At 34.4% G+C, this 27,439-nt stretch overlaps 3 protein-coding genes and 1 long non-coding RNA gene across 6 annotated transcripts in view; 2 read left to right on the top strand and 2 right to left on the bottom strand.

Annotated features, from left to right (window-relative positions):
* Window positions 1-18,173, bottom strand: part of LOC149475388 (anoctamin-4-like) — a 38,408-nt gene extending 20,235 nt beyond the window's left edge. For 2 of the 3 annotated variants that reach the window (XM_089713340.1, XM_089713341.1), the window contains exons 1-13: window positions 18,040-18,173; window positions 8,172-8,414; window positions 7,487-7,611; window positions 6,660-6,800; window positions 5,973-6,005; window positions 5,566-5,721; window positions 5,132-5,233; window positions 4,580-4,714; window positions 3,450-3,626; window positions 2,795-2,946; window positions 2,441-2,543; window positions 1,942-2,049; window positions 1,653-1,720 (exon numbers count right to left, since the gene is read on the bottom strand). In XM_089713340.1, coding sequence (XP_089569466.1) covers window positions 1,653-1,720; window positions 1,942-2,049; window positions 2,441-2,543; window positions 2,795-2,946; window positions 3,450-3,626; window positions 4,580-4,714; window positions 5,132-5,233; window positions 5,566-5,721; window positions 5,973-6,005; window positions 6,660-6,800; window positions 7,487-7,611; window positions 8,172-8,406 — 1,535 coding nt within the window. In that variant the 5' untranslated portion in view covers window positions 8,407-8,414; window positions 18,040-18,173. The remainder of the gene's footprint in view (window positions 1-1,652; window positions 1,721-1,941; window positions 2,050-2,440; window positions 2,544-2,794; window positions 2,947-3,449; window positions 3,627-4,579; window positions 4,715-5,131; window positions 5,234-5,565; window positions 5,722-5,972; window positions 6,006-6,659; window positions 6,801-7,486; window positions 7,612-8,171; window positions 8,415-18,039) is intronic. The other variant, XM_089713342.1, reaches the window with a different exon arrangement.
* LOC149475381 (extracellular matrix protein 2-like) overlaps window positions 1-27,439 on the bottom strand; it is a 157,272-nt gene that overhangs the window by 17,763 nt on the left and 112,070 nt on the right. The window lies entirely within an intron of this gene.
* Window positions 1-27,439, top strand: part of LOC149475383 (uncharacterized) — a 96,413-nt gene that overhangs the window by 4,059 nt on the left and 64,915 nt on the right. The gene's annotated exons all lie outside the window — the stretch shown is intronic.
* On the top strand, window positions 24,509-25,530 carry LOC149475387 (uncharacterized). The gene has a single exon (XM_089713206.1). It carries the CDS (start codon window positions 24,688-24,690, stop codon window positions 25,528-25,530), a length of 843 nt encoding a protein of 280 aa, XP_089569332.1. The 5' UTR covers window positions 24,509-24,687.

Below are 27,439 nucleotides of genomic sequence, written 5' to 3'. Positions count from 1 at the left end.
CAGTGCCACCTAAAAAATCTTTAACTCGAAATTCGAGCAAAGCTAAGAAAATGAGAAATAAGAGTTCTCAAGAATCGTTAGAGGTATACTCTAGGCCGAAAACAACACGTGTTATGCCGAGAACCTGAAACCGCTTCACAACGAGAATTGCGGCTCACAGCTGACCGCGAACGGCATGTACTATCCCGTGAGACCGAAACCTTCACTGAGAGGGTATAACGTCTCACAGCTGATCACGGCCTTCACATTTTATCTCGAGAATCTGAAACTTTTACTCAATATGAAGACCGTTTGACAAATGATAGGGTGCACCATAATATTATTCGATCTCTTGAAGATGAACATGAGCATAAGCAATGACTAGAGTAGGGACGCGAATATTACAATTAATTGAGACAAAAACGATTATTAAGTTTGTTTAATGAAAGATTAAGAATTGAAACTATTCGGTCTCTGGAAACGGACGAATAGCGAGAGGCCCCTCTTACTGCAGACAGATTTCGCATAGTCTTAATGACTTAGAGATAAACATGGAAGATCAATCTACGAATTCGGTGGTGGGGTCCGACAAATATAAAAGTGGGTTTTCTTATAACCTCACAATTGATTACAGATCATCTTCTGTATAGGCGATATTAACGTAGTATGTTATTTTTGTAATGCTTTAAAGTGGAGTAAGGAGTCGGCTTTCGTTTGAAGATACACCGGAACCTTTGAAATCACTACTTTTAGAGGAACATGACGTGCAATCTAAACAGTTCTTAGACAATATTCGCTCTTATAGTAGTGCGTTTCAAATGATCCTTTGGTGCTCAACAATTATCAGAAGGTCCTTTCATGCTTACTTTTAAGATACAAGGTCAAGTTTACCATTTGATAGGATCCCTTTTGCCTGAAGGCCAACCTAAGTTTCTTTAAATATATTTTGTATTCGACTACAACGAATAGTCGAATACAAGAATTATCAATATTTCTCGAATTTAAAACTGAACTCATTTCACAATTTTAGAACATGTTTCATCAGGTTAATTCGTATGTATGCAGTTTTAAATCGACATTAGAAGCTTTTCCTCAAGATGGTGATATTAATATAAGATTGTTATAAATGCCGATAGACGGACGTCTATCGGCACTCAGGAACTCCCTGGGCGTGTATAACGCCCAGGCCACAGTATTACAATTTTTCCTACAGCAGGGCGACGAATGTATTTTCGCATAGCAAAGGAGGGGAACTCGCGGTCAAGTGACGCGGGCCACGTACCATTAACATGCTTAGTTTGTGGTACCGAGCGCGAAAGAAAGTCATCGTGTTTTTGTTTTGTTACTATGTAAACTAACGTAATTTAATACTTAGGTACATATTCTATAACGGTGCGCTCAAACTGTTAATCTACATTTAATTTAGATTATTATTTGAAATACTAAGTAATGTAGAATTTAAATCACATTCCTTCATGTTTTCCTCAGATTTTCAATTTTCTCCGATTTTAAGATTTTCAGAGTGTTCAATTTTAATGTAGTTATATTTTATAAGAGACAATTAAGAACATTCAAAAATAAAGTGTCACGTATTTTTTTTAAACGACGAATGACCTAAAACGACGTAGTCGCGGACGAAGTCGCGGGCAACAGCTAGTTAGTTATAAAAATACCTTCTAACAAGCCATAAAGGTTGTTTCTTATACCATTTGCACGGTCGAGCCCATTCTAAGTACAGCAACTGAAAGTAAAATAAGACATAATAATTATACTTTTTTAAAGTAAAACTTCTTCAGGCGCGTTGAGAGTAAAATTTGAAGGTCACGTCATGGTAATACCATCACGTCATGGAGTAAGGCGATGATTTGAATCTTTGAATCTTGAATATCCTAAGAACTGGCAATAATTTTTATAACGTCACGATTGATAATAAATACAAAATAATTACTAATAAACACTTACCCGTCTGTCTGTTTGTGTTTTATCCACACTGTCTGAATCATATCTACCCTCATGTAGTGGAAAACATGCTAAATAGGTTCCATCATTTAGTAGTCTACGAATACCCATCTGAAATTTTTTAATTATAAATTTATATAATTATATTATCATCAACATATACTAAGATAGATAGAAGGCTTTTTTACTGATTCGTTTTTGATGATACTTGGAAGTTATGTAGCTTGTATCTATATTTGTCACGTAGTTTGTTCGCAAATTTTTTATAAATTTAGCAACTTAATAAAATGCACAGTATTTTATCAAACTTGATAGACTTTTATTACTCTGTCCCTATATCCCTATGTCTGCTTAAATCTTTAAAACTACGCAACGGATGAGGTTTTTTTAATAGATAGAGTGATTCCCGAAGTAGGTTTTAGTATATTATTCATTAGGATTTAGACCAAGCGGGCGAAGTCGCGGGCGGAAAGCTAGTATTACTATATAATTAAATTTTTACCTTGGTTTCATTATTATCATATCGAGCCCTTAATAAAATCTGCATGACTAACAAACTGCGTTGTGCCGGCGAGAACTGCGTGTGACGGTCTTTGACTAGAAATCTGAAATAAATAATTAAGAAATACATATATTTTAAATAAATAAATAAATAAATACTAAGGACAATTTTCACACACGGCACGATCTGGTCCCTTACTAAGCTTTCGCTTGTGTTACAGCACACTTGGCAGAAGTGAAACGTCTTGGCCAGATTCAAAGATACCAAAATTGTTGCCTCACTCCATGACGTGACGGTATTTCCATATTGCGACCATGACGCAATGCCTAAAGAAGTAACACTTCAAAAACTTACTGTTCCTCACGCCTTACTCCCGGCCGTTCAGTGGCAGTGAAAAACGAAGGTTCAGGTTCGATTCTACTGTGTTCATATTCATATAATTGTTTCCATTTCCGTCGCCATTTTGTGTAGAATTTCTTATCTTTTTCCGCTTGTTTTTCGTCGCTCTGTAATTATTTTATTGTTAATAATAATTTTAAAAACTTAATAATTAAAAATCTATATAATTATTTAATTGATAACCATAATTATTTCGTTCTTTATTAGTATTCTGTTTTATTTTACTCTTTGCTCTTAAAAAAAACAGTATTATAAAATAAATGGTTCATATTTTCATTGTTTTTTTGACGTTATAGCATTTTAATAGTGACTCTTGTTATATTGTGAGTTTAGTTGTTTATAGTACGTCAACTTTGTGAGTCAAGATTGTGAGTCAATGTTTTGCGAGTGTTATATTGTGAGTTTAGTTCTTTAAACAAAAAAATACGTGTGTCACTCGGGGACTGCCGCGGTAAAGCTATTGCATGCTATGCCTTCAAGCCACACCTCCGCGCCCGTCCCCGTGGGGAGCGTGAGGCTTTTTCGTTACGGAATTTCTCGATTCGGTCCCCGCGCTCAAGGCCCGCGATAGAAGCTATGCAATAGCTTAATAAAAAATAAACAAACATACCCAAGCTCTAACAGATATAGTTATAAATCTCTTTGTAGGCAACTTCATGCCGATCACTTCGGCCAATCTCATTTCAGTCTTCCATGGAATGTGGATTTTGAGGAACCAAGTCTTTCCATCAAAGGATAGACATTTGTTCTCTAGTTCTAGTTCTAAACCTTCTTTAATGAGGTTTTCCTGTAATATTATTTGAATAATATTTAAAGTAGTTGTTATAGTTCAAGCAGTTATGAGTAGAATGTGAATATTTTTGGATACTTATTAATTTCATATTCGCAGTTCTTATAATTATGTTGTGTAATTGCATTATGCGTATCAAGTTTCACCTGAATAATGAATGATAGGGAAAAATGGGATCGATAAGGCGCCATTTTATGATGTCATGTTAAGTGTTGATTTAAACGAATTAATAATGAATGAATGAACGAACGAATTGATAATCTTGAATGATAAACTTAAACAGGTATTGAAGTAGAAAAAGGATTTCCAAAAAAATCTTTTATTTAAAATGATATTGGACTTTCCTAGTCTTAGTTTAATTGCAGAGTAATAATAACACCTATATTTTGTAACCACATTCTTGCAATGAATATAATTTTATTTTCATTGTTCTAACAAGACAGGACATGAACAATATTACAAAAAGGTTATTTGTACAACAGGCGGCCTTATTGTTGAACAGCAATCTCTACCAGGCAATCTAGTAAAGCAAAATTATAATGACGATGAAGGTCAATAATGATACAAATATGTTAGCGCGTTTAATTTAACGATAAAATTATATTTTAAAAGTAAATCAATTGATGAACTTAATTAATTATTTTAATAATAATCAAATAGATAAAAGTATTAATAATCATTTAATTATCAAATAATAATAATATTACACGTCATATTCAAAATAACGATCAAAACAACACAAATAACACCTGCGCTGACTCACACAGTCACACCACTCGAATAGTTGTTTTGATCGTCCTATAAATAACGGTCGTCTGCAGTTGCGGGGCATTCTTGTACCAACTTTGGTCGAGTGAAGATGTCTAAGAAATATTATATCAGTATTTAATTATATTACGTAATTAAATTAAATACTGATATAATACGCAACCACGCTCTAACAAATATACCTGAAAAGTCCGTCTATGATCGCGTTTCCTAGCCTCAGCCTCAGTCATTACCCCATAGTCCTCCTCTTCATACGCAAGTACCATGTCCACACGACGCCTGCCATCCCGGAACATTAGGGAATCGGGGTCTAGACCCTTGAATATAGAAGATTTAAGATTGAAGATGAGGATGGGGATGGGGATGAGGATGGGGATGAGGATGGGGATGAGGATGAGGATGAGGATGGGGATGGGGATGAGGATGAGGATGGGGATGAGAACAATTTAAATACAGGCTAAAAAAAATATGTTAACTGTTATGACGATACAAAAGTGCGTCTAGAAGAAGTCTAATTGAGTAAATAAATGTTTGAGTTTATTTAAAAATAAACAGGTAATTAATAAAATAATATAATTCTTGTTTTTAGTTTTATGTAAATAAAAAACAGTCAAGTCAGGTTAGTCAGTCAAGCCGTCGAGCTTTTTAACGTAATTTTCACTTTTTTTTTTATTTCTTCGTATTAATTTTGGGGTATCTAATCAACATTTTTCTTTATAACTATCGATACTTACTTCAAGACTAGTTTCACCGACATCTTCTTTCTCATTTGGATACGTAGGAAATGTTGATTTATTATCGTTTTGTGTTTCAGAATCTTTATTCTCTGGTATAGGCTGTGAAATACAAGAAAAAGCATTAATTTTAAGTAAATTTTATGAAAATAAAGGGGTTTGATTTTTATCTAAGTGACAGATTTCACCCTCGATTCTACCCGCAATAGTGATATTTCTATGCTTATTTGGTATTCTGGTACATAAACTACATCATTGCTAAGTATTATCAAAATCCTTTCAGTGGTTTTCACGTGTAAAAGTAAAAATTATCAAACAAATAATAACGTACAGTCAATCAACCAAATAATAAAAAAAACAATCAATCAATCAAACAAAAAAAAAACAATCAATAAAAAAACAACCAATCAATCAAACATTTTTACAGAATTTACCTCATTATTATTAGGCAAAGGCGTTCCAGGCATAGGATCTCTAAACTTTGGTATAAAAGCACTAGCTGCTGACGTCACGTTTCTGACTAGCCTCCAACCGCGGCGTCGTCTCTCTTCTGAACTGTCTCTTGAGTGTAAATCGTCGCGAAGACTTAACTATGTAAAATTATGTTTTATATGTCTACACTAATTATAAAGAGGAAAGTTTACATGGATTTTTGTTTGTATTTCTATAAACTTATAACTACTCTATCGATTTTAAAACAGATTTTTTAGCCATTATATAACTATATATTTCCTAACCGAAACATACTATACATATACTGCTTTTTGAAACAATTAAATACTGCGTAACATACTACATAATATACTGGTTTATGATTGTACTTTATAAATAACAAGCATACCTTTTTGTCACTTGGCTCTATGAACGGCACGCTCTGGAAATCAAAATCAATATTTTATTAATATAAATATATTTCATGAAAAAATCAACTAATTTGTAATGTGGTAGTAATGTCGTACAATAAACAACTAGACTCACAATCATGCTCAAAGTGTCCGAAGCAAAACTCTGCCAAGACATGTGTTAGGCAGAGTTTTCTAATGAGCGATACAATATCAACGTAATTGCTTCGAAATAAGGTGTTAATTTAAATGAATGTTGTATACTGCTGCTCTCACATGTTGACGACCTTGTAGTAGTCGATTGTGAGTCTAGCTGTAATTTATAGTAAGTCAATCTATTGGAATAATATGTAATTAATATAGTTAAAAAATAAAATAAATTGCCCCCCCTAAAATAAAAACTATTAAACTCATGAAATTGATGAAATGTCATAAATAAGTGTACAAAGTTTGAATTAAATCTGTCCGTTTAAAATTGGTCATAATCGAATTTAAAAATACTATAAATAATAATAAATATATATAAATATATAAATATTTAAAAATACAGGTGAAGCTAATAAAAGCGTGTTGAATAATGTTACAAAATGTACTATTTCTTAAAATAATAATTCATAATTTTTGTGTAATGTCTACTTGTACAATAAATGATTTTTTTTTATAATTCTTTATTTCCTAATAATTACCTTATTAACAGGACTTTCAATAATATTAGCCAATGATGTGCCAAAAGCGGTTTCAGACGCAAGACTATCTGCTGATTTCCATGGGACTCTGTGTAGGGGAGTCCCGGGGAGGGTTAGGTCGTGGCTTCGTCGTCTTGGTAACTGGGAAATATTAATTTATTTATTAAGCTATTGCATATAGCTTCTATCGCGGGCCTTGAGCGCGGGGACCGAATCCAGAAATTTAGTAACGAAAAACCTCACGCTCCCCACTCCGACGGGTACGGAGGTGTGGCTTGAAGGTATAGCATGCAATAGCTTTACCGCGGCAGTCCCCGAGTGACACACGTCTTTATTTATATATTTATTTACGGCATACGCCAAACCATACATATATAAAACTTAATTCTAAACATATCACTATGTCCTTTGTTCTAGGTACCTCTTACATTCTTCACCTTTCATATCCATCCCTGACACAAACAAATCATATTAATAATTATTTATTTAATTTTTGTATCTTTTATTTATTTCCTTTCCTCTATTTACCTAGTATAGAATAAGTAAAAAATTGTTTCTCATCTATACTAATATTATAAAGCTGAAGAGTTTGTTTGTTTGAACGCGCTAATCTCAGGAACTACTGGTCAAATTTGAAAAATTCTTCCGGTGTTAGATAGCCCTTTTGTCGAGGAAGGCTATAGGCTATATATCATCACGCTAATACCAACAGGAGCGGAGCCACGCGGGTGAAACCACGAAGCCGCTCTTAAAGATAGGTGAAAAATGGGAGATTTTTTTTTTATAATTTCTATGGACAAATAATATACCAATAAGTAACTAAATACCTGATCATCAACAGCAGTGTCAGACAGGCTAAGTTCCGTTCTAGTGGTAGATGTGGAACTTGCTAGATCGTTCCACGCGTTGTGACTCGTTATACAGGCGGTTGGTGGTTCTGAGCTTGTACCATCTAGAAGAATTATATTATTTTTTTGAAGATATAATATAATAAAGAACTAAATATATCTGGTATTGACAGTATAGAATTATTGTTGTGATAAAATAAGAAAATTATATTGCAGCATTTTTATTAACATTAAGTTCATTAAAATACCTCAATAGAATAATATCTATTAATAAATTTTCGTAATCTTCTTCTTCTTCTCTATAATATAAAAATGAATCGCAAAATGTGTTGGTAAGCGCATAACTCGAGAACGGCTGAACCGATTTCGATAATTCTTTTTTTATTATATTCCTTGAAGTACGAGGATGGTTCTTATGTAGAGAAAACGTAAACATGTACCACGGGCGAAGCCGGGGCGGACCGCTAGTTATATATATATTAAGGTTAGGTATATTTTTACACATGAAATTTAATTTGAAATGTCGAATTTTCAACTTTTGCATTATCATATTCCAAACTTTTACTCAATTTTATATGTCAGTTCTTTAAATTAAGACTCTTAATACAATTACTATTACCATTCTTACTAAATAAAAATAATTATTTTTCATTAATATTCTTACCTAATCTAAATCCCTCCTTCTTAGCCCGCCCCCCATCATCACTATTCCGTCTAGACGACGACTCACTTTGACTCCCTTTAAACCTCTCACTCTCAAAGGTAATTCGATCCAATAGATTTGGCTCCAATCGTCCAACGTGGCCCACCCTGTCCAAACCATGGCCGAATCTGTCAAACGCTCGATGGCTGAGGTTCACCTTTTTCACGGATATCTCTTGATAATCGCCATTTTCCATGGTTTAATCTGAAAAAAAATATGGACTATAAATTAAACACAACTTCGCTTTTTACCATTGTCATACATGTCCTTTATTTTTATGGTTGCCTGGAAGAGATTGCTTTAAGCAATAAGGCCGCCTATTGTACCCTTTCCAAGTTTATGCGTTCATTTCTTTTCAATTCCTGATAAATGTACAATGAAGTATCATAAATAAATAAAATAAATAAACAACGACCAGTTTTTATAAAAACTTGAGAGATGTCAAGGGACACCCAGATGGAACGAAGTTCTATGAGAGAGAGAGAGACAGAGAAACACGCGCACGCCGCTTACAAATATAGCAAAACACAACAACAAGAACAACGTTACAACTTTTCGTCTTAATTCCGACTAGCCCGCTTTCGCAACGCGCCAAATGGAACTTCGTTCCAAAAAATATTACTACTAAGCACTCGTTAGTCGTAGCGTGATGAACATGTCATCAACAGTTGATACTTTAATATTCATAACACGAGTAGGATTGTCGAAAGTAGGACACGCACTCAAAATATACTATTATTAAGTCTATTAATAGAGCAATTAAATATTCATTGAAAATTTACCTTAACAATATTAAATATAGTTTTAAAAAATATCCTGTGTGCTAAGCACACGTGTCATAGGTGAAACTTCTTTGGCAAAGATTCAAAGTTACCCAAAATCGTCTCCTTACTCCATGGCGTGACGGTATTGCCATGACACTACATTGAAATTTTACTCTATTAATAGAACATACACACGCTCTTTTTTATTATTTATGACAATAAGATAGACTCATGAAATTATTGTATTATCACCGATCCTTGATCACTACATAGTATAAAACAAAGTCGCTTTCTCTGTCCCTATGTCCCTTTGTATGCTTAAATCTTTAAAACTACGCAACGGATTTTGATGCGGTTTTTTTTATTAGATAGAGTGATTCAAGAGGGAGGTTTTAGTATATAATTTATTAGGTTTTAGCCAAAGCGGGCGAAGCCGCGGGCGGTAAGCTAGTAAGTGTATAAAGTTTGAATTAAATCTGTCCGTTAAAAGTCAAAATCGAGGTTACATTCAAACATACAAACATACAGGTGAAGCTAACATAAGCGTGTTAAAAATATACTTTCGATCAATACTGTTTTAAGTTAACGACATCAAGCTATTACTTAATATTAACTAAAGGGTAATAAACGAGTTGAATATTTTACTGTCCAAATATCGAACCTTCACGAAATTGGTCACAAAATGTTTACAAACTTCCGTAGTAATTGACTATTTTTAAATTATTTCAGTATTTATACATAGGTAGGTACTGACCCTATATTATAATTATTGTTCTACAGTGATAGAATAAGGTTTTAAACTCGAAGCAAAGTGATTATACCTTTACTTATAATATTTTTAATAAACTATAAAGTATGATGATTTATTTGGTAAAAAGTTGTTTAAAAACTCATTAAGAACAAGTGTGAGAATTTTGACATAAATTTATTTTTGACAAAATTATGTTTCAATATAAGTAGAGATTGTCTAATCTAAAAATGAACGCCCCTCCACTGTGTTTACGCTCACATTCAAAGTACGTGTATAGACGCAATACACACAAATTGGTCTGCCTCATTGGTCGTTCAGTCCTCCAGTCCCGTCCATGCCCGAACGACAGGACCAGTTGGCCAACTAGTGCATAAATGACGCGATGCACGACAGAACGGACGTGTCATTCCGTACATAGCGCGCTCTCCCCGCCATACAATGCTAGGCACCTGAACTGATCGCCCGATTAGTTGACAAATCAGTGCGCGAGTGTCAAAGTTTGCAGTAGAATCGACGCGCGCACACATATAAAGTGGTTCAATAATTATTTGTCCTCACACATTGAAACAATTAAGTTTAGTGGAGGGGCGTTCATTTTTAGATTAGACAATCTATACCTAGTTAGTTAATTACATGTGTTTGATTAACACGAATCACACGAACACTTTTGAAATAAGATGTATATTACAACTTGAAATAATTACAACATAATATTATTGTATTCGTATTGCGTTGGCTTCACAAAAAAAATAATATAACTTTTTATTTCAAAAAATTAATCCTAAAACGTATTTTTTGTGCACAAGCAGGTAACAAAATGCAAACACCACCCGACATTTTGTATAATCCATACTTATAATACATATTATAAATGCGAAAGTAACTCTGTCTGTCTGTCTGTTACTCAATCACGTCTTAACTACTGAACCAATTTGCATGAAATTTGGTATGGAGATATTTTAACCCGAGAAAGGACATAGGCTACTTTTTATCCCGGGACATAGGATAGGTTTTATCCCGGAAATCCCACGGGAACGGGAACTATGCGGGTTTTTCTTTGACTGCGCGGGCGATGCCGCGGGTGGAAAGCTAGTTCCCAATAAAGGCTTCCAAAAACAAAACCGTTCAGAAACTAATGACCTAATAATATTTACCGATGTCACCACAATAGATAGGATGGTGGTAAAATCGATATATATAAATAATTCACGAACCGTATGTCAGTTCACATCGCCTGCTCGATTCTCATGGAAGTTTTGAAATGGATTTAATTTTTTTCTTTTTTTTATAGGTATAGTAATCTGTGCCCAGACTTCACGTAGACTTACTATCTATCTAGTCCTACTATCCTACTGATAACCTACTAGTCCTACTAATATTATAAATGCGAAAGTTTGTGAGGATGTGTGTGTGTTTGTTACTCTTTCACGCAAATACTACTGAACCGATTACAATGAAATTTAGCACACATATAGAGGGTAACTTGGATTGACACATAGGATAGGTTTTATTCCGGAAATCCCACGGGAACGGGAACTATGCGGGTTTTCCTTTGAAAACGCGGGCGAACCCGCGGGCGGAAAGCTAGAATTGTATATAATCGGTGTAGATGTTGACATTAGGTGACTTTTCCCGCGCATTCTGAAGATCCTTTTCTTTTTAGTTTTTATACATTACTGAATACATGCATCTAATTAATCTTCCCTTTTGTAGATATGTCTTATGCATTTTTCATTTATAATTTCTACTGTTTAAGGTTATTTTGAAAAATGTCTAACTTGTTAGATAGTTCGAATATCGATAGTTCGAGAATCGTTGCCAAATAATAACATAGAAGATAGAGCCAAATTTTACTGCAGCGCGCTACTAGAATTCATAATGTTTTCATTAAACGAATACACTCTTCATAATTTTTTTTTATGTTTTATAACTTATAAACGTGACACGTCTTTGGTAATAATAAGTTATTATTTTCATGATTTGCGTGCTTTTGCAGGAGCATACATTTTCTATGCACTTGTAAAAGCACGCATCAAAATCCGTTGCGTAGTTTTGAAGATGTAAGCATACATAGGAACACACTACGGCAAGCGATTATGTTTTCATCACAGATCACAGAAACTAAAGGGAGATATGGTTAGGGGGCGGGGCCGGTGTCGCAGCAATATGTACAAAAAGAGAACAAACTGTAGCGGTGCTGTATACGTACGTCACTTACAATCTAGTGTGCGAACGAATAGTCGCTCTCATATTTTTGTGTGATGACACGCACACAACGCGAAGTATTGTTTTGATTTTGTTTACTGCAGTTGTGTGCGTAAATTTTTTATGAGACACGGTTTCGTACTCAGCGCAAGCGATTGGCATCTCTCTAGATCTCTATGGTTTTACATACTATGTTGTAAGTAAAATACACACAGATAATTTAATGCTAGACTTGTATTACTATAATAATCATATTATATACGTACTAGAATACAAAATAGATAACAGTGAAGTGAAAATCTTTCAAAGGGAATTAACTTCTAAGTGCAAACGGGGCCCCGCGTATTCATGGGGCCCTAATATTAGAATGCTTAATATATTATTGTTTTTTACTGCTTTTATTTGTGTTTGAATAACAATTATTTCTTCTTTCTACCTATGTAGTTAAGCATTGTGCGCATGAAAGTATGCGATAAATTCTTTTTCTAACATCTATCTATTCTGATACAGTTTTCGATCTAATTTCATTAGTATTTTTTACTCATAAGTTACGAGATTTTGAACTTCACTTACAAGTAGATAGCATATTGCTTTCTAGACTATCTACAGAAAAAAAAATTTAAACATAAAGCACGCTCAAAAATAATTCCTAGAATACCGAACCATCACTTTTCTATCAATATAGCTTTACGCCCGCGGCTTCGCTCGCTTTGTCTAAAACCTAATATACATATACTAAAACCTTCCTCCTGAATCTCTTTATCTTTTAAAAAACGCAAAAAATCCGTTGCGCAGTTTAAATATTTAAGCATACATAGGGACAGAGAAAGCGTCTTTGTTTTATACTATGTAGTAGTAGTGATATACTGCAAAGTAAACGGGGCCCCAATTCCGGGCTCCACACGACACAAATACGTCACATTGCATTTCATCAAAGTTTAATTAAGCCCATAGGATACGTAATCACTAGATACCATCGCGTGACTTTAATAGCCACCTTGGAAGGTAATGGGATTCATAGTTTCAGAGTTAGAATCCCATATATCTATTATTATATAGCTGAAGAGTTTGTTTGTTTGAACGCGCTAATCTCAGGAATTACTGGTCCGATTTGAAAAATTATTTGCGTGTTATTATTTTGTCCATTGATCGAGGAAGGTATGATCTTCCTAGAAGGTATAGGCTATGTATCATCACGTTAAGACCAACAGGAACGGAGCAATGCGGGTAAAACCGCGGTTTTTTAGTTATAAACTCAATTTATTGAACTGTTATTCAACTAGATGTAGGTATCATCTTGAAATGGTTATAAAAAATGTAATGTCAGTCGTAAAAAGTTCATCTATTTTCATCTAATATCTAATATATATTATAAAGGCGAAAGTTTGTAAGGATGTATGGATGTATGGATGTTTGTTACTCTTTCACGTAGAAACTACTGAACCGATTACAATGAAATTTAGCACACATATAGAGGGTAACTTGGATTAACACATAGGATAGGTTTAATCCCGGAAATCCCACGGGAACGGGAACTATGCGGGTTTTCCTTTGAAACGCGGGCGAAGCCGCGGGCGGAAATCTAGTAGATTTTTATAAACATAGATTCGACCCCGCCTGCGAATTAGTTCTTATATAGGTACGTATATATAGCTATTTAATAATAATCTGTAGCATTACTTAGCACATACGAATTTAGTTATTCTATCTATTTACCTATACCAAAACCTATAAACAAAGTAAATTTATACTCCCATTACCGATATCTCGATATTGCAATAACATCACAAGTGCTTTGATTTCCTGAAATCATCTTAAAACGTGTTAATGTAAACATATGGCTTGCTTCTGGCTCCTAGTTCTGTGTTTTGTAAATAGGTATGTGTAGGTAAAGCTGGCTTTTAGTCATAAAACAAATAGTTGGTTTGAACTTATTGTCAATCTTATATATAAAAATGAATCGCAAAATGTGTTGGTAAGCGCATAACTCGAGAACGGCTGAACCGATTTCGATAATTCTTTTTTTATTATATTCCTTGAAGTACGAGGATGGTTTTTATGTAGAGAAAACTTAAATATGTACCACGGGCGAAGCCGGGGCGGACCGCTAGTCTTCTTATATATAAAAATGAATCGCAAAATGTGTTGGTAAGCGCATAACTCGAGAACGGCTGAACCGATTTCGATAATTCTTTTTTTATTATATTCCTTGAAGTACGTGGATGGTTTTTATGTAGAGAAAACGTAAATATGTACCACGGGCGAAGCCGAGGCGGACCACTAGTAGATTAATAATTATAACAATTGTTTTTACATTTGTTATTTGATTGTAAAACAGAAAATTCCAAATTATATTTTTTCGATTTCGGAAATTATTTCAGCTACAATTCACGGTTAGGTACTTTCTTAGTTTTTGTCATTATGGGATACGAAATTGTATAATAGACTAATGTCCGCTCGCGGCTTCGCCCGCGTTTTCAAAGAAAACCCGCATAGTTCCCGTTCCCGTGGGATTTCCGGGATAAAACCTATCCTATGTGTTAATCCAATTTACCCTCTATATGTGTGCTCAATTTCATTGTAATCAGTTCATTAGTATTTGCGTGAAAGAGTAACAAACACACACACATCCTCACAAACTTTCGCATTTATAATATTAGTAGGAAGGATGCATACAAATGCGCCTGTAATATAAATTGCTTACATATTTTATAACATAGGAAAATCACCTTTACTACAATAACATTTGTTTGTTTATTTCGAAGCACACTTTGGAACAATGAACGTAAATAAAATAGCAAATGGAATATGTAATTGATGAAATAAACAATATTGTATTGAATTGAACTGCAGTTTCACAATCGTTTCACGATCTTTGGTGTCTATGGCATTAAGGAACTGGTTTAAGAAATGCCATAAGTAAATTTTTTCAAAGATATAAGCAAGTGAAGCCGCAGGAACCAGCTAATACCTACTACTATCATATGCATAAATATTCGAGTGTAGATTACGTTCCTTTCCCACAAATAATATCTAAACTCTATGGTTCGAATTTTATAGTCCGTAAAATAGTATAAAATATACATGTATTTTTTCAGTGCATTATTTGATCACTGAACTTCTTTAAACGTCCGATTTTATTGAATTTGACGATTCAAGAAAACTCGATCGAAGCCACGTAAAGAAGCTAGTTTATATTATGTATATTATATAAAGACAAATGACGTACTATTTTTACGGTATTTTTGTAATTAATAGCATATGGTCGGTATAACGCTACTAATTACTATGAATAGCTATACCAGATTTATCCTTAGTATAATTTATACCATGTTTATTTGTCAAAATTTTGACTATTCCCAGTTTAAACTCAGTATAAGATGTTATAAGGCTGTATGTGTTTATCTTGGTGGAATAACACGATTTGAACAAAGTTTCTTCAATACCAGTAAATTCTGCATGCTCATAAACTTTGTAAGAAAATCCATACTAATATTATAAATGCGAAAGTAACTCTGTCTGTCTGTCTGTTACTCAATCACGCCTAAACTACTGAACCAATTTGCATGGGTATGGAGATATTTTGATACCCGAGAAAGGACATAGGCTACCTTTTATTGCGAAATAATAATATGTACCACGGGCGAAGCCGGGGCGGACCTCTAGTAGGTGATAAATAATGTTAAGTATAGACTTATCGGTATGGTAACCCAGATAAACATACCAAAGAAATTCCAACACAAACATTCCGTACATTTATTGCATACGAATTCATGAAATTTTACGCCTCATGAAACCGGAAAATTAGGTTAAAATGCAATGTGGAAATCTTTGTTTAGTAGTTTATTTTTATACTAGCTGCGCCCCGCGGATTTACCCGTGTGCAGTGTGGCTCCGTTCCTGTTGGTCTTAGCGTGATGATATACAGGGTGTAATCGTTAAGTGTGCACAGGCGATTATTCCGTAACTATTACAGATAACAAAAAACTTTAAACTGATATCGAAAGTAGGTACTTAACCTAATGAGTAAAATGGTCATAATAAATTTTTAAAAATAAATCGAGAAATATCTAAAAAATTAACTTTAAACCCTCCCATATACAGGGTGACTGGTAGCTAGCCTATAGCCTTCCTCGATAATTGGGCTATCTAACACCGAAATAATCTTTTAATTCGGACCAGTAGCTCCCGAGATTAGCACCCTCAAACAAACAAACTCTTCAGCCTTATAATATTAGATAGTATTGATTTAGGACCACAGGCTTATTTCTGATTTGTAAACAATATATTTTTAACACGCTTTTATTAGCTTCACCTGTATGTTTGTATGTAAACTCCTTTAGATTATGACCCACTTTAAGTGGACGGATTTAATTCAAACTTTGTACACGTCTTAGGGCCGATTTTTCAATGCTTGGAAAAAACTTATCCGTCCAATAACTAGTATTACACGATAATATTAAAATGTCACGTAAACTGCCAAATACGGGCAATTAGAATACGTTTTTAAAATGGTAGTTTTATACATTATTCGACAAATAAATTTTATCCAAGCATTGAAAAATCGGCCCATCGTTAACAATACAATAAATTCAGAGATTTAAAACTGTTTATATACTGTTAAGAATTAAAATTTTATCGTACAATATAGTGGACACAATTTAAAAGTTTAAACAATGTACAGACGGCCTTATCGCTGACAACGATCTCTACCAGGCAACACAAATGACGAGGGAAAATTAATGAGTCATACTATGTTCATACTGTCTGTACTAAATTGACTATACTCACTTTAATTTATTAGGTACCTACTAGCTTTCCGCCCGCGGCTTCGCCCGCGTTTTCAAAGAATAACCCGCGTAGTTCCCAAATCCCATTCCCGTGGGATTTCTGGGATAAAACCTATCCTATGTGTTCATTCAAGTTACTCTCTATATATGTGTGCTAAATTTCATTGTAATCGGATTAGTAGATAGGTAGTATTTGCGTGAAGAGTAACAAATATACACATACACATCCATCCACACAAAATTTCGCATTTATAATATTAGTAGGAAAGGATAGTAGGATAGGACAATAGATTAAATTTCATTGTAGGTATATGCAATACGATTTATAGTGTTACTAGCTGTCCCGGCAAACGTTGTTCTGCCTTACTCTTATCACTTAGGGGTACGAAAAACAGATGTCCTATTTTCAGGCCTATCCCATATGCACACTTTCATGAGAATCAGTCAAGCTGATTCGGATAAGTATAATAGACTAGCTGTGTCCCGCGGTTGGCCGCGGTCACAACTAGTCTTCTTATAAAAACCACAAGAACTTTCATCTCCTTGATTTTTTGAGATTGATTTTTCTAAACTTTTTCTAAAATGTAGCATGAGCTGTGGCATGACTTTGATGTTGAATTTTTAACTATTTTCTATTAAAATCTCATCCAAATTGGTGTTGTAGTTTAGACGAGAAAGCGTAACTGAAAGACAGACCTAGTAAATTCGCTATGCATTTGTTAAAATAAATATCTTTGTAATAATGCATATTTTATTTTTATGAATACTCAATAATTGCTTATATATACTAATATTATGAACCTGAAGAGTTTTTTTGTTTGTTTGTTTAAACGCGCTAATCTCAGGAACTACTGGTCCGATTTGAAAAATTATTTCGGTGTTAGATAGCCCATTTATCGAGGAAGGCTATATGCTATATATCATCACGCTAAGAGTGCTAAGACCAACAGGAGCAGAGCAATGCGGGTAAAACCGCGGGGCACAGCTAGTAGGTAATAATAGAAATACATAGATATTTTCTAATGTTTTCTATAAGGACATCCGCCCATTGTTTAGTTTATTTAAACAAATAATAATGTTATTACTTTAATACAAACCTTAACGTTCAATTATTTTAATAGACCACAAATTACTATACACACAGGTACATAAACACACACATGCTCATAATAATATATTACATTTAAATATTACATTTTCATAACCGTTAACTTATTGTTATAAGTCGTTAGTTTGATAAAAATCCAGATATTTCAGATAATAGTAGAAAACCTACTTTATAATTTATTTAATTAAAAATAAATAATTTAATTACTTACGCTTAAAATCATGCCTTGCACAGATAAAAAAAATCACAATACACACACACAGCACTATATATTTCCATAGTCCGTAAATCGAAAAAAAAAATCAAACGCCCGCGATTTCGAACGCGCGCTTTCGACAGAATTCGATTTTCAAATAAACTATTCAATATGGCGGTCCAATGACATCGTAGTGCTGTAAGTAGTATATCGATATTTTTGTTTTGGAATTAAAAATAGATATCGACAATGCAAGGTTAGAGAAAGAAGTCATGTTATGAATTGGGAAGCATTCCCAATGATGCCAAGTATGAGAAATGATGTCATTAAATTCATTCAACAATGTTTCAGTGAACAGTTGCATTTTGCAAATGCATTCGACATACATTTGGATGAAACTGAATGTTTAACGATTTCATTTCGTTTACAAATAAAAATAAAACATGTGTACCTAGAAGAAAATTAATATGTTATACGTGCTGTCATAATATTATGCTTGATTTTATTTACTACCAACATAGTATATAAATTATTATTGAAGTGAAACTTCTTTATCGGGGGTGGACAAAAATTTTGTGAGACATTTTTTGCGTTACGCCGCGCGCGTTACATTTTTTGCGTTACGCCGCGCGCGTTACATTTTTGCGTTACGCCGTACTCGTGACATTTTTTTTCTTATCCCTACCACGCGTGATTCGACGTATACTTTCTCCAGCGGAGTAGGGATATCGTATCGTTTTAACGTACGTCCTACCACTTTACTTGACCGTTTTTCTATTGCACTCGTATTTATTTCCAACGCTCTATGGTGACGTGATAATATTATATTAAAGTGATCAGCACAATCAAAGTGTTTATTTTAATTATTCTAATTCCAGTGAATTTAAAAAAAAAAGTAAGTAATTACATATCTTTTTCTAATACTTAGGTGTAATTATGGTATTTATTTTTCTAAGTTATTTAAAATTAACCTCACTTTTTGATTGTATTTTTCAATTTTTTCAATTTTATTATAATATGTATAGATAATATGTATAGATACACTAGCACGTGGGTGGAATTATGTATAAATTTTTTCTAATACTTGAATGTTATTGTGGTACATATTTATTTTTCTAATTCTAAAATATTTACAGTTATTCTCAGTTTATGATTGAATTTTTTAAAACACCAACACGTGGGCGTGATCATGTTATTTATTTTTCAAGTTATTTAAGCTTAACCTCTGTCTTAATATGTATATATTATGTACTATGTGCGTCATTAATTTCTGACTGTTTCGAGATTTGGTGCAAAATAAAACAGTGTGTAAATAAAATTAAACAATTGAGTAAAAGTATAATTTCATAGATAACACGTTGAGAAGTTCCCTGTATAAATATATAATATACATATCTTGTATAAATACATACATAATATGCCTATAGATCTTTACTCAATTGTTTTATTTTATTGATTTTTTACAAATTTTATTTACACACTATTTTATTTTGCACCAAATTTCGAAACAGTCAGAAATTAATGACGCACATATTATATTATATACGTTTTAAAATAGAATATTTTTTATTTTACAACCTTTACAACTCGATCATTAGGAATTTATTACCTCTATTGTTCGAACAAAAATAAGTTACCGACTTTAAGAACGTGCCGACAATGTAAGTACACAATTGTTTCTTAGAAAACATTTTAGGAGTATACGATAATAAATCTATGACTCACGTAAACACGTGTTTGCTTGATTGGTGTCAGGTGTTCAATTATAATTTTATGAATTCAAAATTTATAAGAATAAACCTCAAACTCTCTGTCCAATCAAAATCCGCCTAAGTCGAAATCTTTATAAGCTGAAAACGGCAGTGGCCGGCGTAAATATTCAAATAGGTAGCGAGGAGCGAAGCGACGAGCATCTTAGGTTAACTTTTGAACTACCGCACGAGCCGAGCGAGCGAAGCGAGCGAGTTGCAGCAGCGGCCGGTGTAAATATTTAAATAGGTAGCGAGGAGCGAAGCGACGAGCATCTTAGGTTAACTTTTGAACTACCGCACGAGCCAAGCGAGCGAAGCGAGCGAGTCGCTGCAGTGGCCGGCGTAAATATTCAAATAGGTAGCGAGGAGCGAAGCGACGAGCATCTTAGGTTAACTTTTGAACTACCGCACGAGCCGAGCGAGCGAAGCGAGCGAGTTGCAGCAGCAGCCGGTGTAAATATGTAAATAGGTAGCGAGGAGCGAAGCGACGAGCATCTTAGGTTAACTTTTGAACTACCGCACGAGCCGAGCGAGCGAAGCGAGCGAGTTGCAGCAGCGGCCGGTGTAAATATTTAAATAGGTAGCGAGGAGCGAAGCGACGAGCATCTTAGGTTAACTTTTGAACTACCGCACGAGCCAAGCGAGCGAAGCGAGCGAGTCGCTGCAGTGGCCGGCGTAAATATTCAAATAGGTAGCGAGGAGCGAAGCGACGAGCATCTTAGGTTAACTTTTGAACTACCGCACGAGCCGAGCGAGCGAAGCGAGCGAGTTGCAGCAGCAGCCGGTGTAAATATGTAAATAGGTAGCGAGGAGCGAAGCGACGAGCATCTTAGGTTAACTTTTGAACTACCGCACGAGCCGAGCGAGCGAAGCGAGCGAGTTGCAGCAGCGGCCGGTGTAAATATTTAAGTAGGTAGCGACGATCGTGTGACTAACGTATTTCTTTAATATTGTATATAGTAAATTATTTTTTGAAAAATAAGGACATAAAGAAGTTTCACTTCTTACGTGTGTACTCTAGTACACGCACACATTTTTATTATTTATTTCCAACAGGGAAGATGAAAAATGTGGATTCTATGTAAAATATAGTCATTTATTTTTTCCTATAAGTACTCATATTTCGGATTGTTAGTTTTTTAAATATGAATACTAAGGTCTTAATAATTATGTAAATTAAGCCGTGTGATTAAGTTATCTAATCTTCTTCAGAAGAATCCAAATAAACGTATTCAAATGGTTAGTTATACTTAATATCAGTTTTTATCCTACCACAGAAATTAAGTCCATTGTTAAGAATAATTGGTGTTTGCTCTGCTTGTATAAAAAGATGGGAAAATATCATTATTACGGTTCACAGTAATCATTAACTACAGTCAGTAAAATTATAATGTAAACGCAATTAGGTACAAACACGTGCGAATAAAAATATTCATTAGTAACCATTGTATCATAAATAACCGGCAAAAAAATACAGAAAATCACATTAAAATAAGTATTTATAATAGACAACCAATCACTACATAGTACAGTGAAACTTGGTTAAGTGGGACCTGGATAAGTGAGAAACCTCCATAACTGGAACTCATGCTGAGGTCCCAACACTTTGGCACTGAATTACCTCTGTTAGTGGGAGGAGGTAAACCTCTATATCTGGGATTTGTTCTTTCGATTTATCATCATAGTTACCTCTATAACTGAGACAGCAAGTAAATTTTATATGCATAAACCTCTGTAACTGAGATAACATTGTTTGTTTACTCATTCTTATTCTACTCACAAGTTCCACAAGTAATTCCAAGTACGTAAGTACTAATTTTGAGCTTCAATTACCTTCAGTTTTAGTTTCGCTTTACTATCATACAGATGTTTATTTGAAAAATGTCAAATTATTATTGGAACCCTCTGTAAATGAGACAGATATTTATTTATACCTGTATATCTGAGACACTGGGTAAGTGGAATACCTCTATAAGTGAAACGACATTGCCGGTCCCTTGATGTCTCACTAAACCAGGTTTCACTGTATTAAAGTGATGACTCATTACATAGTATTAAACAATAATACCACAGTATTACAATATTATTTCCTAATTGTAATACTGTGATAATGAAATGAAACGCAACGTTATGATGAGGATGATGATGACGGTTTTAGTATACAATTCACTCTATCTATTAAAAAAAACCGCATCAAAATCCGTTGCGTAGTTTTAAAGATTTAAGCATACATAAGGACATAGGGACAGAGAAAGTGACTTTGTTGTTGTTTTAGACAAAGCAGGCGAAGTCGCGGAAAGCTAGTTATAATTAAAAGTTAGTTTTAATTAAGTACAAAACATGTAGAAATCATAGTCTTGCTGGATATACAAAGCGAAGAGGAATTTACAAACACTGACTAGGAAGTAAACAAAAAAACTATTTAAGGTACACCGATGCATTAAGCCAAATGATAGCTATATAGAATACGAACAAAATGAACCTTTTTAATATTTATTAATTTTAATTAATTTTTCAACATGAACAATTAATTTTCGTAACATGAAAAAAGTTTTCTTTTACTTTTTTCTACTGATAATAAAACGCACTACTTCCTGTTTAACCACCGTCTAAGTACTATCTACCTATTGAACCAAAAATATATTTCAAAGTCTACTATTTGTATAAATTTAACATCAATAGAAAAACATTTTATCGATAACAACTAGCACATCACTAGCCACATCGAAACAATCGGAAAAGCGTGTAATTTCGTGACAGTAGCTATCATATATTGACCATTAAATAAGTCCCATATAGTTCTGTATCAATTTTATCGACATTAACCTAAAACCTTTAGACAAAATACTTACATACATGCAAATTTGAAATCATCCATAAATACTTGATTCTTATATTAAACTAGTAGTCCGCCCCGGCTTCGCCCGTGGTACATATACAGCCTATTGCACTCAGGTAAAGATAATAAATACATAGTTTCTATTTGAAGTCGACGAATACGGTATCCAACGGTGAAAAAATTTACGAAATCGGCCCAGTAGTTCCCGAGATTAGCGCATTTGAACAAACTGAACAAATGCGTGTTTTTTAAATATTAATTTAATTTATTTGATAATACATATTTCATTCTGACATTTAAATTTTCTTTTACCAGTTTGTGGAAGACCCAACCTACTGGAAAATTAATGAATTTTTTTGGAAAATCCAATGAAAACCGATGCTTAAAATATTGTGGTGCTGCGGCTTATCCGTGAAAGAGTAACAGTTAATAGACAGACAGGGAGACATTTATTTATTTTTGTAAGTAAATATAATATATAACGAAAAACATTACTCTCCTTTTCACGGAGTCGGGTAACTAAAATCAATGCAACATTATTAGCTATGTCAGTCAATGCAGTCTCTATGCAATTAAACCCGATTGACCTATTGTTATAATACATGCGTATGTTAATTGTACGTTAGCTCTTGTCAGGCTAAAACGGCTAATTAGATTTTCATGAATTCTGACCAAGTATATTATATACTTTATGAAACTGAAGAGTTTGTTTGTTTGAATCACAAGAAGGTCCGATTTGAAAAATACTTTCGGTGTTAGATTTGTCAATGCGGGTAAAACCGCGGGGCACAGCTAGTCATTAATAATAATTCAGATTTGTTTTATTTGACCAAACATATGAAAATAATTTTGGTAGGTAAAAACTAAAAATCAACGTTAAAAATGAAGTAAGTAATTAAATATTATATTAATTGACAATAATTATTATTTGTCGCAACTAACAAGACATAAACTACACATAATATTAATAAAAACCCAAATTTTGTTAAAGAATTTATGGATGTATGTTTGTTACTCTTTCACGTCAAAACAGCTGATCGATAGGTTTCGATAGGCACAGTGCCACGCGAGTGAAGCCTCGAAATCAAGATAGTTATTACATAAAATATTTAAGTTACAATGCAGGAATTCCTTACCTCATTTTTAAAGTCGGTTTATTGTTGAAATCAATTGGAATTATCCTTGCATACGAAGTTTCCTGTTGACTTTTTTGTATAATATGGCCACGCTCAAGGAAAATTTTATTTTATGAGATTTTGAAGTTTACTACAAGAAATGAAATAAATAAATAGGTATATTTTATTTTACGACCCTACTCATATCAATTTGGCAGTTGCGTATATTATTAATTCATTCATAATTAAATAAAACTAACTACTTAGATAATATAAGGAAGCAATTATTTTCTCAAAAAAAAAACTGGTCTTTCAAGACGCATTTTTTTCTACTTTTACTTTTTTCCGTTCGAGAATAAGATTGAAAAGTAATATTAATTAATTCTTACCTAACATTTACCACGTTGTTTTCCGCCTGTCTTCATTGAAAATGTAAGTCCTAAAAACTTTGCATTTTCAAAGCAATAAACGTTTAAGAGCTAGCTAGCTAGCCAAAATAGATTCAATGCTCTAAAACATGTTTCGAGCCCATTTCAATGCTATAATGAACAGTCGTAAAATAAAAATTATTGGCGGTAAAATTTGTGTAATTCCTAAACTTAGTGTTGCCAGTGTAGCGACGACAAGCCAATTTATGAGTTATCGAATTTCAAGTGTAACGCTAAGAAAGTTCACACGGTAACTCATATATAAACAGTTCGTGCGCTATGCACAGACAGTTAAGGGCTTGTCGGGACGCGGGTTGGTCGCATAGGTCGAATATTAATTACATACGAATATATATATGTAGTTAACGAAATATAACCTTTGCGTAGTTATTCATCTTTTATTTCACCCGCACATAACAAGCCCCTACATTGGTGACCCCCGACGAAAAGTGAACATTATTATAGTGAATTGCATAGATTTCGTTTGTGTGATTATTTAATTTATTGATTAAATAAAAATTTAATTCAAAATGAATCCGGCAGTTCCAATTAGAGCGGATGAGAGTGAAAATGCTCTCGCGCAGATCACTGTGTCGAGTAGAATTCCAGACTTCTGGAAAGAATCACCACGACTTTGGTTCGCGCAGTTTGAAGCAGTGGTGGCGAATCAGAAGCTGGCGGACGAATCGAAATATAACCTGGTGGTAGCGAAATTAAGTCGCGAACACGTTGAGCAGGTTAGCGACATTGTATTAACACCACCCGATACAAAGAAGTACGAAGCATTAAAAACACGGTTGCTCGTAGTATATGAAGAATCTGAAGTGCGTCAGGTCCAAAAATTATTAAAAGAGCTTGAGTTGGGCGAACAAAAGCCTTCTCAACTTTTACGGCGTATGCGAGATCTGGCTCGAAAAAAATTCTCGGAGGAGACATTGACGATGCTGTGGATGGGACATTTACCCGCAGCCGTACAAGCAGTCCTCACAGTTAGCGAATTAAAGGATACAGAGAAATTAGCTAATATGGCAGATAAAGTTATAGAAACGACACGTTTCGCGGAGATACAGGAGGTATCGTGTGCCAGAGATAAAATATCCGCAATACAACCTACGCTAGTTGAGCAGATTACACAGTTAACGCAGCGCTTAAACGAGCTGGAATCTGCAGGCTCGAGAGGCAGATCGTTTAGTGGTGGAAAGTACGGAAATCGCACGCATCGCTCCGCATCGCGAAGTCGCGATCGTACAGTATCAAAACACAAAAATTCCAATTGGATATGTTATTACCATTACCGCTATAAGCACAACGCCAGCAAGTGCATTCAACCTTGTGCGTGGCAGAAGCAGCAGGAGCGCCAACAAAAAAACTAAATACGGTACAGACAGAGGCGGATGTCTGTTCCACCGAAAATAAACGCCTGTGTATAAAAGATAGGAAAAGTAATCTTAAGTTTTTAGTGGACACCGGCGCTAATGTTTCAGTTTTACCAGTGTCGAAAAATAACCGATTCGCGAGTGAGTGTAGTGACTATAAACTATACGCGGCAAACGGTAGTGTAATTAAGACATTCGGTACTAAATTAATGACTTTAGATCTTAGTTTACGGCGACCGTATAAATGGTCATTTATTATCGCCGAGGTAACTCAACCTATATTAGGTGCAGATTTTTTAGCACATCATGGTTTGATTGTAGATTTAAGATCATGTCGATTAATTGATAGTTTAACTAAATTAAAATCAGTAGCTAGTGTTATTAAGGTGAATCAACCGTCTGTGACAACAGTTGAGGAAACTCATCAATTTCACGACTTGTTATGTAAGTACCTAGATATAACTAAGCCTTCATCGTACAGGGAAATACCTAGCCACGGTGTTTTTCACCATATTGAAACGACTGGACCTCCAGTGTTTGCCCGGGCTAGACCTTTACCTCCAGCTAGATATAAAAAAGTTAGGGAAGAATTTCGTTACATGCAGGAAGCAGGTATATGCCGACCCTCTAAGAGTCCTTGGGCTAGTCCACTTCATGTGGTACCTAAGAAGAATGGCGAGTTACGTCCGTGCGGGGACTATAGAAAGCTTAATTCTATAACCAAGCCGGACCGATATCCTATACCGCGCTTATCAGATTTTACGTATTTATTAGCTGGTAAGAAAATATTTTCTAAAATCGACATAAATAGGGCTTATCATTGTATTCCTGTAGCCCCGGAAGATGTAGAAAAAACTGCAATAATAACGCCGTTTGGGTTATTCGAATTTCCGCGCATGACGTTCGGTTTGCGTAACGCTGCGCAGACGTTTCAGCGATTCATGCATCATACTGTTTTTCAGGACCTAGACGCGGACAGTAAAGATAATATTTTTTGTTATATTGATGACGTTATAATAGCTTCATCAAATGAAAGCGAACACCGTAGACATTTAGAATCATTGTTTAAGCAATTTAGCAAATATAATATAACCATTAATTTAGCGAAATGTACGTTTGGGAAAACGGAAATCGACTTTGTTGGTTATCATGTTACGTCAGATGGTATTCGCCCGCTTGATAATAAAGTAAAAGCGATTAATGAATTTCCTAGGCCCGAAAACATCGAACAATTACGTCGATTTTTAGGTATGGTAAACTTTTATAGAGCGCATTTACCTAACGCAGTTTCATCACAATCGATTCTCAATAGTTTCATTCATGGCTCTAAAAAGAAAGATAAAACACCCATTGTGTGGACATCAATCGCCGAACAAGCATTTGAACAATGTAAGTCGAGCTTGTGTAATGCGATTACGTTGTCGCACCCTTTAGCCGATGCATCGCTCGCACTTATGACGGACGCATCGGATACTCATGTAGGTGCAGTTTTACAACAACGTGCAAATAATGAATGGTTACCTTTAGGTTATTTTTCTAAGAATTTATCTAAGACTGAACGCAAGTATAGTACGTATGATAGGGAGTTATTAGCAATTTACTTAGCTATTCGTCATTTTCGGAATATGGTCGAAGGACGACAGTTAACGGTGTATACGGATCACAAACCGTTAATTTATGCATTTTCTAAAGTAAATAGCGAGAAAGAGTTACCCAGACGTACACGACACTTGATATTCATTAGTGAGTTCACAACGGATTTGAGGCACGTAAGTGGGAAAGATAATGTCGTTGCGGATTCGTTATCACGAGTCGCAACAATAAGTTGTCCCACTGTAATAGATTACGCGGAACTTGCTAAGGATCAACAACAGGATTCTTATTTGTTACAATTATCTAATTCGAA

This window comes from Colias philodice, chromosome 30, assembly GCF_061535455.1.
Source record: "Colias philodice isolate Cphi_HAF_F1 chromosome 30, ilColPhil1 Martin Lab GWU primary, whole genome shotgun sequence".
NCBI lineage: Eukaryota > Metazoa > Arthropoda > Insecta > Lepidoptera > Pieridae > Colias > Colias philodice.
Note: the sequence above shows the minus strand (reverse complement) of the source record. Positions and strands in the feature narration are given on the sequence as shown.